Below are 16,715 nucleotides of genomic sequence, written 5' to 3'. Positions count from 1 at the left end.
GTGAACTTAAGTGGAAAAATATTTTCTGTATTTTACAAAGTAAAAAGTACTTACAGAAATATTTTTGCACAATAGCTAGGATAATGGCACCCCACTCCAGTACTCTTGCCTGGAAAATCCCATGGGCAGGGGAGCCTGGTAGGGTGCGGTCCATGGGGTCTCGAAGAGTCGGACACGACTGAGTGACTTCACTTTCACTTTTCACTTTCATGCATTGGAGAAGGAAATGGCAACCCACTCCAGTGTTCTTGCCTGGAGAATCCCAGGGACAGGGAGCCTGGTAGGCCGCCGTCTATGGGGTCACACAGAGTCGGACACGACTGAAGCGACTTAGCAGCTGCAGCAGCAGAAACAGATCAAATGTTCATCAGTGGATGAATGGATAAAGAAATATGTTATACATATTTTGTATATGTATAACATATACATATGTAATACATATGTATACATGTATTCCATGTATAATATACAATGGAATATTATTCAACCATGGAAAGAAATCTTGCCATTTGTAACAAGTGGATAAAACTGGAGGGCATTATGCTAAGTGAAATAACTCAAATAGAGAAAGATGAATAGAACTCACTTGTATGTGGAGTAAATTTTAAAAAATCAAATTCATAGAAACAGGGTACAGTAGAAAAATGGTTACCAGGGACTAGGGAGATGTTGGTCAAAGACTATATAGATGCAGTGGGATGCAGTTGCATATGGGATGAAAGTCTAGAGATCTAATGTATAATCATGATTACTTAACTTATTAATACTATACTCAATAGCATTCAGCTCTTTGTGGCCCCATGGACTGTAGCCCACCAGGCTCCTCTGTCCATGGAATTTTCAAGGCAGGAAATATTAGGGCAGGTATCCCTGTAGGTTTTCCAGGCAGGAATGTTGGGGCAGGTTTCCCTTTCCTACTCCAGGGAATGTTCCCAACCCAGGCATGGAACCCGCGTCTCTTGCATCTCCTGCGTTGACAGGCAGATTCTTTACCACCAGCACCACTTGGGAAGCCTAATAATACTATAATAATACTCTATTAAAAGGTGCCAAGAAAATAGATATCAGATGCACTTATCACACATAAAACTTAGTACCTAGTAAGGATATATTGTGTCAATTAGCCTGACTGTAGTAATCATTTCACTATGAATATCTATAAATCATCACATTGTACACCTTAAATATATTGCAATTTTATTTTAAAATATTTGAAAAACTTACAGAATAGTATGTGTGGTTTAATCCAATTTAAGTAAAGAAAAAACAAACAATGGCATACATATATGTATAAATATTTCTGAGAAAAAAATTGCCAAATTGTTGGTAGTAGTTTCTCTGAGTGTAGTTAGTAAACCTACATAGAATTTTCACTTTCAGCTTTTATAGTTTGAATTTTATGTTACTCCATTGTTAGTTACTTTTCAGCAAACCTTTATACCAAAGTTTAACAAACAAACAAAAATACAAAAATCATAGGTGTTCCAGTTGACAGATTTCAAAACCCGAATAGCTTTATGTAACTAGTATCAAAATTACTAAATAGAATAGTACTGATCCCCCAAACCTCTGCTTTGTGCCCTGTTCTAAACCCCAACCAGGATTACCACTATCCAGACCTCCAAAACCATAGATTCATTTTGCTGGCCTTACTCCTGATGTAAAGGGGATTATGCAGTATACTTTTGTGCCTAGCATCTTTTATCCAGTATTTTGATTGTGAAATTCATGCATGTAGTTGCATGTGACTATAATTTGTTCATTGCTTTTACTATTTTATCCTCATTTATGCTTTCTACAGCTGATGAGCACTTGTATTTGTTCCACTCTAATGGCATAGTGAAAAGTATTTCTATATACACACTTGTGTATTTTTCTGAAGCTGTGTTATTGTGCGTGTGTGTGTGAAGGGGTGTGTGTGTGTGCATGTGTGTGTTTGTGTGTGTGTGTGAAGGGATATATATATATATATATGCCTTGGAGTGGAATGGCTGGGCCAAAAGATATACATATATTTAGGAGATATAACTTAAAAAGTACTGCCAAGCAGTTTTTCAGAGTGATTGTATCAATTATACTCCCACTAGTAGTTTATGAGAATTTTAGTTGCTCTACAGACTTGAGTATGTTTGGCATCTTCTATTTCATTTTAGCCATTCTGGTGTATGTTTAGTGTTGTGGTATTTTAGCTTGCATTTCTCTGATGACTAAAAATGCTGAGCATCTTTTTCATACATCTATTGATCATTTGGATGTCTCCTTTTTTTGAACAGTCATTTGCTCCCATTCTTATAATGAATGAATTATTTTATTTTATTGATTTGTAGGAATTATATATATATTTTATTGGCTCTACATCTGTTATCAGAAATATATATTGCAAGTATCTTCCCCTGTTATGTTGGTCAACTTTTTGCTCTCTTATTTGAGCCCTTTCTTAGAAAAAAGTTCTTAATACAATTTATCACCATTTTCCTTTCTATTATAATTTTCCATATATTATTTAAGAACTCTTTGCCTATTCCATGGGCCTGTCATTGTATCTTGTTTTTAAGATTAAATTTTAAAAATTTCAAATACATTTCTGTAAAAGCTAAATATTTCCATCCAGGTCTTGGATTTTCAGATTTTTTTAAATGTGAGGCTATGGATGTATGTCTCTTTTATCCATCTCTGAATCTCAATAGCCTAGAAGGGTGGCTGCACAAAATATATTTTCCTAAAAATATCCCTTGGATGAATGAATACATTTATATATTGAGATAGAAAACTGCTCCATCATTTCCCCAAATACTTGAAACAAAAGTTGAATTTTAGAATGTCTGCTATTTTCTTTTAATGAAAATCTAAATTTTAGCAGGTGATAAACATGCATTTTCACTTTTCTGCCCATTTTAATCAACATTGTTCCTTAACACAAACCTTTAAAATGAAAAATGCTTTGGTACTGCTCTGCTTTGGCCTACAAATCTTCTTATTTGTGAGTCCAGGATAAAAGCACATTCATGAGGTATAGCAGAAAACAGGAGTCAAGTTCAATCACACAGTACATAATAGTCAAAGTTTCTTCTCTCACATGGTACCACGTGTCTGATTTCATTTCTTTACCCAGCATAAATCACATGGCTGAGTCTAAAGTCAATGGCTGGGGCTATATTAGCATATATTAACAATTGATTATATGATTTAAGATTTTTGGCTCAAAAAATAGGATTTATTGATGACAGTATTGTCAAAAACGTGTTTCAATGAAAGTGTGCATATTTTTTTTCTTCATAGAGTACTTGCAAAAAAAATCCTTCATTCATTATATATCTTTATAGTTTAAGGAAATAATATGATTTGAAAAAGCTAAAGGAAAGTTGACTGTACTATAGCAAATCAAGTTCAGTTCAGTTCAGTTCAGTCACTCAGTCGTGTCCGACTCATTTGCGACCCCATGAATTGCAGCATGCCAGGCCTCCCTGTCCATCACCAACGCCCGGAGTTCACCCAAACTCATGTGCATCGAGTCAGTGATACCATCCAGCCATCTCATCCTCTATTGTCCCCTTCTCCTCCTGCCCCCAATTCCTCCCAGCATCAGAATCTTTTCTGATGAGTCAACTCTGCGCATGAGGTGGCCAAAGTATTGGTGTTTCAGCTTTAGCATCAGTCCTTCCAAAGAACACCCAGGACTGATCTCCTTTAGAATGGACTGGTTGGATCTCCTTGCAGTCCAAGGGACTCTCAAGAGTCTTCTCCAACACCACACTTCAAAAGCATCAGTTCTTCGGCACTCAGCTTTCTTCACAATCCAATTCTCACATCCATACATGACCACTGGAAAAACCATAGCCTTGACTAGATAGACCTTTGTTGGCAAAGTAATGTCTCTGCTTTTGAATATGCTATCTAGGTTGGTCATAACTTTTCCTTCCAAGGAGTAAGCATCTTTAAATTCATGGCTGCAGTCACCATCTGCAGTGATTTTGGAGCCCAAAAAATAAAGTCTGCCACTGTTTCCACTGTTTCCCCATCTATTTGCCATGAAGTGATGGGACCAGATGCCATGATCTTCGTTTTCTGAATGTTGAGCTTTAAGCCAACCTTTTCATTCTCTTCTTTCACTTTCATCAAGAGGCTCTTTAGTTCTTCTTCACTTTCTGCCATAAGGGTGGTGTCATCTGCATATCTGAGGTTATTGATATTTCTCCTGGAAGTCTTGATTCCAGCTTGTGCTTCTTCCAGCCCAGTGTTACCCTTTACTAAATAATCACTTCTCACAAGAAATATGCCTTGATTTGTGTATTCTCTTTTAGTCAAACTAAATTTTATATATTTCTGTATTATGTAAGTGTAAAACTTAGAAATTAAATGTTGTGTCAAAAAAATGCATGCACATACATATTCTTGATATTAGATAATAATTGATACTATTTCTGTAATTCTTACTCTGATCCAAAATTTCTTTCACCAAATTTCCCATCAACTGGGGACAAGTAATTGTATTTCCAGGCTGAGCAATAATTAATTTCTTCCCTCAAATCCTGACTTTAGCTCCCTTTTTACTGCCACAGAGATGCCTCCAGCACCCTGATTGAGTTTTGTCCACATGTTCTGAATTGTAGCTGTTTTTATGAAATAACCTTCAGTTGTTTAATTTTAAAGCAATAGTTTCCATTATAGCATTTGATACAACATATAAATTTTTTAAAGATCACTTAAATGTGAAGAGAGCCACTCTGAACCAAAACAAGAGACACTTAAGAGAAAAAGAGTTGATAGAAATGTGGTTTTTCTCTGATCAGAAGGTACACCAGATATTGGCTGTGTCTGAGCTTTTCTTGGCAGATATCTCCTTTTATTTGACTGGGCCACACTAATTAGTTTCTAGGTCTTCTGTTTCTTTCTCTACCAGATTTTTCTAGTGAGAGTTCTATGTCCATTTCCTACTCATCCTTTCCATCCTGATCAGCCAGCCTTTGGAACTCTGGTCATTCTACTCAGTTAAAAAAGACAGTAATGACCACCTCTGTGAGCTTTTCTTCAGCTCTCATTATTCTGGACTTATGGGAGTTAAGTTAACTTTGCTTTCTTAAATTTCTCTCCTACCTATGTTTCCATTTTATGGCATTATCTTGATTGTTTTAACTTTATTTTTGTCCCTACTCTTTCCTTCTCTTAAAACTAGGGCATTTCCCCAAACAGTTCCTTTTATGTCTTCTTCATTTGCTCCCCCAGAGACATGAATTTTTGACTGGTGATTGGCAATTTATTTTCCTAGCTCCATTTTCTCTTCTGAGATTTAGTTTCTTATTTCCAAATGATGGATAGTTTTTTTTATACATCATTAATATACATTCACTCTGTCCCAGATGGAGTTTATATCCTCAACCCTGTATTTTCTTCTTTTCCTGACCTTTCTATTTCTGTTAATAATGCTATTTCCCCCTCAGTAATTGGTGAAAAGAATTGACCACATTACCCCTATCATCACCTCATAACAACTTGTCCTAATGATTCTCTTCTGAAATATATAGATTCTATTCTTTCAATCCATTTAGTTACGTGTCAGTTTTTAATTAACATCCTTATCATCTTATTTCCCCCAAAGCACAGTAATAACCTAACTAGTTCCTCTGTAGTTAAATTATCTGTATCCTCCAGACATTCGACTGTAGTTTGGTTGCCTTAACTTGACTTTGAGCATCTTCTTCCCTTCCTCCACCCGATTTTTAAAACCTCCCTTTGTCCATAGGATAAATTCCAGCTGTTTTAAGTCCACTTAGTAGGAGAGATGAGAGTAATAAAGCTTATATGAGGGGTTCAAGTGAGTGTGAATGCTGAAAAATGATGTGATGAGACAAACATTCTATTTCTGGGAAATGAGAGAGGTATCAGAAGTCTAACAAGAATGTAATGTCCTAGAAGGTAGGATACAGAGACTCAGAGTATGTGAGGCAATGAAACATCACAATGAGTAGAACAGGCATGTTTGAAAAGGGCCAAAAGCATGAAATCTAGAAGATAAAGTTGCAGAAGCTAAGAAGGCCAGGAAAAGTTTCAGTTGCCTCTTTGGAAAGTCTAAAGTCCACATCCCAAGCTTGCCTTTGTTGGTATTGGAATAATTCATTGAAGATAGATATACCACAACCTTCCTTTCCATCTTTGTCTTCTACGCAGACTTCTTAAGCCAGATAGTCTATATATGGCCTGAAATGGGGTCTTGCCTATTTCTCCAAATTCATCTCTTAGCTCCCTTCTCTACATTCAGCTTTCCTGAATATTTTCCATGCCTCTGGCCTTTATAACAACATCCCCCAGAATCCTTCATAGTCTCTGAAAACAAGCTCAAATATCTTATTCTTTTCGGAACATTCCTTAATCCCTTTGAATCAAATGATATCTTGTAAATAGGCCTATGTCACTTATCATACTTCACTGCTAGACAGCAAAAGAGACACAGATGTAAAGAACAGACTTTTGGACTCTGTGGGAGAAGGCGAGGGTGGGATGATTTGAGAGAATAGCACTGAAACATGTATATTACCATATGTGAAATAGATTGCCAGTCCAGGCTCGATGCATGAGACAGGGCACTCAGGGCCAAAGAATATATTCAACCTGATTTTGGTATTGACCGTCTGGTGATGCCCATGTGTAGAGTCATCTTTTGTGCTGTTTTAAGAGGGTTTTTGCTATGACCAGTGTATTCTCTTGGCAAAACTCTCAGACTTTACCCTACTTCATTTTGTACTCCATGACCAAACTTGCCTGTTACTCCAGATACCTCTTGACTTTCTACTTTTGCTTTCCAGTCCCCTATGATGAAAAGGACATCTTTTTTTGCCATTAGTTCTAGAAAGTCTTGTAGGTCTTGATAGAACCGTTCAACTTCAGTTTCTTCAGCATTACTGGTTGGGGCATAGACTTGTTACTGTAAAATTGAATGGTTTGACTTGGAAACGAACAGAGATCATTCTATCATTTTTGAGATGGCGCCCTGGTACTGCATTTTGGACTCTCTTTTTGACTATGAGGGCTACTCTATTTCTTCTTAGGAATTCTTACCCAAAGTGGTAGCTATAATGGTCATCTGAATTAAATTCACCCATTCCAGCCCATTTTAGTTCACTGATTCATAAAACGTCGATGTTCACTCTTTCCATCTCCTTCAGTTTACCTTGATTCATGTACCTAAGGTTCCTATGAAATACTGATATGTCTGTTAAGACACATACGTTTTATATCTCCAACTAAACTTGAAGCTGTTTGAGAACACCAATTGAACCTCTTAAGTTTCTTTTCCAGTTTCAATTCATTGACAAAACATCTTACTTGGAGGAAGAGCTCAATAGTATGGGTTGAATGGGTGGGACACCTGGTAGAAGGGAGGTCAGGCCAGTTTCTGGTAGTTGGAAGACATCATAGAGAGGCATCACATGTTTCTCCTGCTTCCTGAGCTGGGGCCATTTCTGAGAGCCAAGAGCACTGTGTGTCTCGAGTAGTGCTGGTAGGTAGTCTGAAGGGTGAGTGGAGCCCCGGAATTCTGAAGGTTGCAGAGCATTTAGTGACAGGAAAATTGGCTCTGTGGACCACTTTATAGCAGATCTTTCTAGTTTTTAGCTTCTACTACTGGACTAACTCTTTAAACTTCATAAGTATTTTAAATAAAGCCCCTTGTGTTTCTTTCATATCAAAGTCCATTTATTTTTATGACTCTGATAATATTACTGCATTTATCCCTTTTGTATCCAGTTTTGGGTTGACAACATATCTTTTTATGTTGATAAGTTTTGCACATATTTAAACTTCATTATATATTGATTAGTGGGAGTGCAGGCTTGAGTTTCCAAGTATGGGTTGGCATTCATAATGGGATACAGTTAAAACCAAGTGGCTGGACCATCCCAGGGCAATGTTGTGTATAGTTCCCCGATTGTACTTCTTACATCATAAATAATAATGAAAGTAAATGTACATTTACCAGAGAGAATCAACAAAACCCAGCCCTGATTTGCTGATTGCACTTTTCTCCCCAGGTATTAAAGCCAGCTTTCGAACAAGGGTGCCTGAAGGTTTGATTGTCTTTGCGGCATCACCTGGCAATCAGGAAGAGTATTTTGCAATTCAGTTGAAGAATGGACGCCCGTATTTTCTTTTTGATCCTCAGGTAAATGAATAATTATAAGAGTTGACATTTTTGAGAGTTTATCAGTTGCTTATATTTTCACAATGAATCCTCACCAAAAACTTACAGATGAGTGCTTTATTATTCCCACTCTACAACAAGTAAAACGAAACTTCAAAAGTGATGTGACTTACCCACAGCTAAAATAGCAGACCTTCAAACTACATTGACTGACTGATAATCTACTTGCTTTTTTAACAACCATATGCAACCTTATCATGAGGATTAAAGGTTTTAACTGCATTCCTTGAGAAGATTATGTCTTTCTGTCTCCCTTCCATTTTCTCTCTCTTCCTCTTTCTTTCCTCCTCCTTTCTTGCTTCCCCCCATCTCTATCTCTTTTCCTTTCTTCACTAGCAAATATTTGTGTCCATCAGGTGCTATTGAGCTCAGTATTGAAGACTATAATACTTCTAAAGTTAAATATGACCATACCCCTATGAAACAGTCTGGGTAGGATATAGTTAGTTTTTAAAAAATACTCCTGAATGTTATGAAAGAGAAGTACACTACTAAGTATTACGAGTGAAGAAAATAAAGGCTCTTTCTTTCCTTAGTTGTCTGCAAAGGTAATATTCAAAACAATAAATAAAAGGATAGAAGTGTATATCTATTCAAGAGGAAATGTGTTTGACATGGGGCAGGCCAGAGGAAATACTGATAGGAGATGAGGGAAAGAGCTGTAATAAAATTTCCAAGCAGAGCAAATAGCAAATATTTAGTGTCTGAGTTAAGACATGAACATGGCATATTCAGTGCATTGAAATAAGATTAAGATGGTTATAGAGTAGAGAACAAAGAGAACAGTGGTAGGTTGAAAAGTTGGGTAGAGACTAAGTAATTTAGGATCTTGGAGGCAAATAAAGGGTTTAAATTATTCCTAAGGGCAGTTCAGTTCAGTTTAGTCACTCAGTCGTGTACTACTCTTTACGACTCCATGGACTTCAGCATGCCAGGCTTCCGTGTCTATCACCAACTCCAGGAGCTTGCTCAAACTCATGTCCATTGAGTCGGTGATGCCATCCAACCATCTCATCCTCTGTCGTCCCCTTCTCCTCCCACCTTCAATCTTGTCTAGCATCAGGGTCTTTTCCAGTGAGTCAGTTCTTCGTATCAGGTAGCCGAAGTATTGGAGTTTAAGCTTCAGCATCAGTCCTTCCAATGAATATTTAGGACTGATTTACTCTAGGATGGACTGGTTTGATCTTGCTGTCCAAAGGCCTCTCAAGAGTCTCCTCCAACACCACAGTTCAAAAGCATCAATTCTTTGGCACTTAGTTTTCTTTATAGTCCAACTCTCACATCCATACTGACTACTGAAAAAGACATAGCTTTGACTAGACAGACCTTTGTTGGCAAAGTAATGTCTCTGGTTTTTAATATGCTTTCTAGCTTTGTTATAACTTTTCTTCCAAGGAGCAAGGGTCTTTTAATTTCATGGCTACAATCACCATCTGCTGTGATTTTGGATCCCAAGGAAATAAAGTCTTTTACTGCTTCTGTCATTTCCCCGTCTATTTGCCATGAAGTGATAGGACCAGATACCATGATCTTCATTTTTTGAATGTTGAGTTTTTAGCCAGCTTTTTCACTCTCCTTTTTAACTTTTATCAAGAGGCTTTTTAGTTCCTCTTCGCTTTCTACCATAAAGGTGGTGTCATCTGCATATCTGGTTATTTATATTTCTCCCTGCAAGCCTGATTCCAGCTTGTGCATCACCCAGCCCAGCATTTCGCATGATGTACTCTGCATATAAGTTAAATAAGCAGGGTGACAATACACAGCCTTGATGTACTCCTTTCTAGTTTTGAACCAGGGCAAATGGGAAACTGCTGCGTAACTGTCTAAGGGCAATGGAAACTATTGCATAGTTGTCTTCACTTTCGTTAGAGGAAGGTTAGTAAGCATTTGCCATTAGGTGCTGTATTGGGCCCATGAATAATTGAGGGAAAAGACTATGTAAAACATTTTTTTTCAAGTTTTCAGCTTAAAGCTGCTGATCTATGCTTGTAAAAGAAGTGTTTTCTGTTATAGTGGTAAAATAGGCACAAATTTCCCCTTGTATCTAAGGGATTGTAAGTGAAGAGTTTCCTACACCCTGGAGACCCACTCATGTTGAAAAGAAAAGGCAGGGCCAGCTGGCCAAGTGTGCCTGAGCACCAACCCAGACCCTACAGAAGTCTTTAAGAGGCAGACTGAGCTCTTCCTGGGTGAGGAAGCTGGTAAAGCCATGAGCTGGCAACTGTCAAGACCAAGGAAAAAAAGGATTATTCCTGATGTTTTAACAGTAGCCTGCTAACCACCTGGCTTGATAAGGGCTCCTGGGAATCCCCTAGAATTGAAGCTTCTTAAGGGATGCTCATAGGTGGGCAATGAGTAAGCAAATAAGAAATAGCCAACACCTAAGCACATCTGGCATCCTGGGAGAAAGGGGTAAGAAGCAGCTGTTTCTGAAGGCAAGGCAGATGGCATTTGGAAAACAAAAGCAGTTGAGTTGATTGAACACTGGAATCAACACTGGAGTTGATTGAATTACAGAACTGAAAATATTATTTTTCATTTGAATCCTTTAAGTTGATTACTTAGACGAGGGACTGCTGAGATTCATTACTAGGTCAAAATATATAACAAAAATATGAAAACAAAGATTAAGGAGGATACAAATATGAAGAAGAAATTCAAAAGGAAAGCAAAAAACACATGCACAAGTAAAAGATGGATAAGAAATTAATGAAATATAAAATAGAGAAAATCTGATTTATGAAGACATCTTGATTATGAATTTATTGAAAGGACTCATCAAATGCCTGGCAAGATTAAGCAAAGCCTGTGCTTCTATAGGACCTCTGTGTGTCTCCATGATTCTAAGTGTTCTCTCTATACATAAATGCACACACATATGATCTCATTTAAACATCACACCAATTCTATAAGGTAGATACTTGTTATTCCCATTTTCGGAGGAGGCAATGGCATCCCACTCCAGTACTCTTGCCTGGAAAACCCCATGGATGGAGGAGCCTGGTAGGCTGCAGTCCATGGGGTCGCTAGGAGTCGGACACAACTGAGCGACTTCACTTCACTTTTCACAGGTGAAAATCTAAGTCAGAGTTAAATTAATTTTCCCAAAGTAATACAGCAGATCTGTGACCAAGCTTTTCAACATGGAAGAATACTTGTTGATGTCCAGAGACTCAATTAAAATGCCATCCATGCACTATATTGGAAGGAAATGTTTCAGCAAGAATGTTTCAGAAGAAAAAAAAATAATCTGAAATATAGTGGAGAAGCAGTGGTGAGTGGTAAACTTAGGGATATTAAGTTCAGCCAAAGTATTTACTGACAGACTGAGTAGAGATGTGTTTTACAGTGCCGAAGAATCTTTGACATAGAAGAGACAGGCAGCAAAGGAAAAAGAAATCTGATAATTGTTTGGTACTAAAATTACTAAGAGTTGAAGGGGAGGATGAAAGATGAATGACTTAAAAGTTTCTAAGGTGTCAGTTTAATAGAGGGGGAGAGTTACAGTATAGGTCATATTAGTTTCTAGATTCCATAAAATAAATGGACAAAAATATTTGATTTTAAATGTGACAAAGAAGTTAATTACTAATAGAATGAAAACACTCCAAGAATGATTAACAAGATGAAAAAAAAAAGACTGCTAGATTGTAAATATCAGCAAAAACATAAAAGAAAGGAAACAATCCATTAAAATAGAAGAATAATCAATGAGAAAGAAAAAAAATCTGGTTCTGCTTTTTCTACCTAAATCTACCTAATTTCTACCTAAATCTACCTAAATCACTATCTGAGTATATTTGAGACAAAGCCAGAAAGGGAAAACTTTAATCATATAGACATTTATTCATAGAGCTTTGAAAGTACACAACGTGGGTTCATGTTGATTGCCTCTCTTCATTCTTGGAGTTGCCACATGAGGTATTGTTTTCTTCCCTGCTTTAGATGACGTGTCTTAACTAGAGTCACACAGTGATCTGATGATAGAACTGGCACTGAATTTAGTTTATTTCATTCAATGAAACATTGTTAAAAATGTCTTATCATGGGACTTCCTCAAAGGTCTAGTGGATTGGGGGCAGGAGAAGAAGGGGATGACAGAGGATGAGATGGCTGGATGGCATCACTGACTCGATGGACATGAGTCTGAGTGAACTCCGGGAGTTGGTGATGGATAGGGAGGCCTGGCGTGCTGCGATTCATGGGGTCACAAAGAGTTGAATACGACTGAGTGACTGAACTGAACTGAACTGAACTGAAAGACTCTACCTTCCAATACAGGGCCTGTAGGTTCAGGGAACTAATGATACAGGGTGCTTTGTAAACAAAGCAAAACAAACAAATGAAAAACCCTCTGTCACATAAGTAGATATACAACCAATTTGCATAGGAAATAAAAATCTTTTTAAAAAAAACTGTATTGTACCCCAAGCACTGCGGTAGGCAATTATGCACTAGAAACGCGGGAATGAGGAAAAAACAAAATGCCACTCCAGCCATCCTCTCCTGGGACCCCCATCTTCCAAGACTGAAGTACAGAGTCTTGCTGAACTTGGACATGGTAGTGTGCCAGGGTGGCTTCACACTGCCTCACACTTACAATCAGTCATGTGCTCATAAACATCCATCCTGGTGTTTCTGAGTGTAATTCTGGGTGACCACTCAAACCCTGGAGCTACAGCTCTAATAGTACAATGGCTACAGGTTTATTCACAGGTTTTCAGTATCTAATAAACATGCCTTGCTTGCCACCCGCCCCCCCCACCACAATACTCTCTAAACATATAGAGAAAAATCTTTGCAGAATTAATCAAGAAATGGTTTTATCAGAACTGAAGCATGACTGCCATCTCTTTAACAGTGTTATGCTTCTTTCTAAAGGATGTGATAGCTTCAGATTCTGCAGAAATGGAAGGCAAAGACATTAAGCAATGCTTAATTCCACTCAGCCACATGATTGCTATTCGGATCCTGAGGTTGGCTTCTAGAAAACTCTCCCCATCTCATCTTTTTCATCTCCTTTCCATGATAAGATAGACTGGTATAAACCATAGCAGAGTTCAAGGAAGTTCACAAGGCACTACCCATGATTCCCACCCCTTACCCTCCTCCCTTAGACAGTGCCTGAGAATGCTCCTCACTCAAACTGACATTCCCCACTGCTCTGTCCCTGCCCTATATACCCAAATCCTGACCTGTATACAAATCTGGGACTTGCCCACCAAATATTAATGAAACTGTTAAAGCCAAACAGTTGGAGAACCAGGGGGGTGGCGAGGGTTTAATGATGCCTTCAAAGTGCATTTTTACATGGAATAATACTATCCATCTACAAGGCAAAAGTTACCTGCATTTTCAGGAAAGTGACAATTAATATATACAAAAGAAAACAAGGTATTGATTGAGTAGGCCTGCCTTAGGGTGTATTTGAAAAAATATAATCAGATGAATCACACTACATGCTCATGGGTCATGATGCTCTTTATACATGAGTCCATGAGCTCAAGCTAGCTAGGATTGGTCCTTTCTCACCACCAAGGAATTTATCCAGGTTACCTGGACATATTTGCTAACTTTTTAATGAAATCTCCATGTATTATTATCAGACAAATAATTGTGGAAACTAGGGGATGGAGACTATTTGATATACTCTTACATTTTTTTCTGTTTTGGGTTAGGAAGATGAATAAGTTTTTTTTTTCCTCCTTTTAAAAAACTGACTAGTGAAAGACTAGAGATCTCTTCAAGAAATTAGAGATACCAAGGGAACGTTTCATGCAAAGATGGACTTAATAAAGGACAGAAAGGGTATGGACCTAACAGAAGCAGAAGATATAAGAAGAGGTGGCAAGAATACACACAAGAACTGTACAAAAAAGATCTTCATGATCCAGATAATCACGATGGTGTGATCACTCACCTAGAGACAGACATCCTAGAGTGTAAAGTCAGGTGGGCCTTAAGAAGCAACACTACGAACAAAGCTAGTGGAGGTGATGGAATTCCAGTTGAGCTATTTCAAATCCTAAAAGATGATGCTGTGAAAGTGCTGCACTCAATATGTCAGCAAATTTGGAAAACTGTGCAGTGGCCACAGAACTGGAAAAGGTCAGTTTTCATTCCAATCCCAAAGAAAGGCAATGCCAAAGACTGCTCAAACTACTGCACAATTGCACTCATCTCGCACGCTAGTAAAGTAATGCTCAAAATTCTCCAAGCCAGGCTTCAACAATATGTGAACCATGAACTTCCAAATGTTTAAGCTGGAATTAGGAAAGGCAGAGGTACCAGACATTAAATGGCCAACATCTGCTGGATCATCAAAAAAGCAAGAGAGTTCCAGAGAAACATCTATTTCTGCTTTATTGACTATGCCAAAGCCTTTGACTGTGTGTGTCACAATAAACTGTGGAAAATTCTGAAAGAGATGGGAATACCAGATTACCTGACCTTCCTCTTGAGAAACTTGTATGCAGATCAGGAAGCCACAGTTAGAACTGGACATGGAACAACAGACTGGTTCCAAATAGGAAAAGCAATATGTCAAGGCTGTATATTGTCACCCTACTTATTTGACTTATATGCAGAGTACATCATGAGAAATGCTGGGTTGGATGAAGCACAAGCTGGAATCAAGATTGCCAGGAGAAATATCAATAACCTCAGATATGCAGATGACACCACCTTATGGCCGAAAGTGAAGAAGAACTAAAGAGCCTCTTGATGAAAGTGAAAGAGCAGAGTGAAAAAGTTGGCTTAAAGCTCAACATTCAGAAAACAAAGATCATGGCATCTGGTCCCATCACTTCATGGCAAATAGATGGAGAAACAGTGGAAACAGTGGCAGAGTTTATTTTGGGGGGGGGCTCTAAATCACTGCAGATGTTGACTGCAGCCATGAAATAAAAAGACGCTTACTCCTTGGAAGGAAAGTTATGACCAACCTAGATAGCATATTGAAAAGCAGAGACATTACTTTGCCAACAAAGGTCTGTCTAGTCAAGGCTATGGTTTTTCCAGTGGTCATGTATGGATGTGAGAATTGGACTATAAAGAAAGCTGAGCACCCAAGAATTGATGCTTTTGAACTGTGGTGTTGGAGAAGACTCTTGAGAGTCCCTTGGACCTCAAGGGGATCCATCCAGTCCATCCTAAAGGAGATCAGTCCTGAATGTTCATTGGAATAAGTGACATTGAAGCTGAAACTCCAATACTTTGGCCATCTGATGTGAAGAGTTGATCATTTGAAAAGACCCTGATGCTGATAAAGCAGGAGGAGAAGGGGACACCAGAGGACGAGATGGTTGGATGGCATCACCAACTCAATGGACATGAGTTTGGGTAAACTCTGGGAGTTGATGATGGACAGGAAGGCCTGGTGTGCTACAGTCCATGGGTTCACAAAGAGTTGTACATGACTGAGCAACTGAACTGAACTTTTTAAAATCAAAGTGTACAGGCCATGGGGTCACAAAGAATCAGATATGACTGAGCAACTGAGCGCATAGTTGATTTACCATGTTGTGTTTCTGTGTATAGCACAGTGACTCCGTTAAACATATGAAGTGAAGTGAAGCAAAAGCCTCTCAGTTGTGTCTGACTCTTTGTGACCCCTTGGAGTATACAGTCCATGGAATTCTCCAGGCCAGAATACTGGAGTGGGTAGCCGTTCCTTTCTCCAGTGGACCTTCCCAACCCAGAGATTGAACCCAAGTCTCTCACATTGCAGGCAGATTCTTTGCCACCTGAACCACAAGGGAATCCAAGAATACTGGAGTGGGTAGCCTATCCCTTCTCCAGCGGATCTTCCTGACCAGGAATCAAGCCAGAGTCTCTTGCATTGCAGGCAGATTCTTTATCAACTGATCTATGAGGGAAGCCATATATATATATATATATATATATATATATATAAAGTGTATAAATATATGTAATACTATAAATAAATAAATATATATATATAATATTCTTTTCCATTATGGTTTATCACAGGATATTGAATATCATTCTCTGTGCTATACTGTAGGACCTTGTTGGTTACTCTTCCTATAATACTTTGCATTGGATAATCCCAAACTCCAATCCTTGCTTCCTCCACTCTCTTCCCCCTTGGCAACTAAAAGTCTGTTCTGTATGTTATGAATATGGTTTCTTGAACAAAGTAAGAGCCACCCCAAATTTGAAGAAACTGAAGAGTTTGTTTTACATATCTGTCACTGACATTCAAAATATTTATATTTTAAATAATTTAGGTACCACTTCAAGCTAGTTTTATTTTCCTTGTGTCTTAAAGGATACAAGGTTATCTAATGATCACTGTACTGTACTCATCAGACAAGTAGTTATTTACTCAATGTGTCTTTCTTATCTGAGTGTACAGTCCAGGGAGGGCAGGACATCCTTGAGGCTCAGTGCAGTCCTAGGAACATGCATGCTTAATCACTCAGTCATGTCTGACTCTTTACGACCCCATGGACTGTAGCTTGTCAGGCTTCTCAGTCCATGGAATTCTCCTAGCAAG

The 16,715-nt window shown here is 38.3% G+C and overlaps 1 protein-coding gene across 17 annotated transcripts in view; it reads left to right on the top strand.

Moving 5' to 3' along the window:
* USH2A (usherin) overlaps positions 1-16,715 on the top strand; it is a 1,013,951-nt gene that overhangs the window by 451,561 nt on the left and 545,675 nt on the right. For all 17 annotated transcript variants that reach the window (XM_055581875.1, XM_055581867.1, XM_055581860.1 and 14 more), the window contains one exon: positions 8,025-8,155. In XM_055581875.1, coding sequence (XP_055437850.1) covers positions 8,025-8,155 — 131 coding nt within the window. The remainder of the gene's footprint in view (positions 1-8,024; positions 8,156-16,715) is intronic.

Source organism: Bubalus kerabau, chromosome 5 (genome assembly GCF_029407905.1).
Source record: "Bubalus kerabau isolate K-KA32 ecotype Philippines breed swamp buffalo chromosome 5, PCC_UOA_SB_1v2, whole genome shotgun sequence".
Taxonomy (NCBI): Eukaryota; Metazoa; Chordata; class Mammalia; order Artiodactyla; family Bovidae; genus Bubalus; species Bubalus kerabau.
Note: the sequence above shows the minus strand (reverse complement) of the source record. Positions and strands in the feature narration are given on the sequence as shown.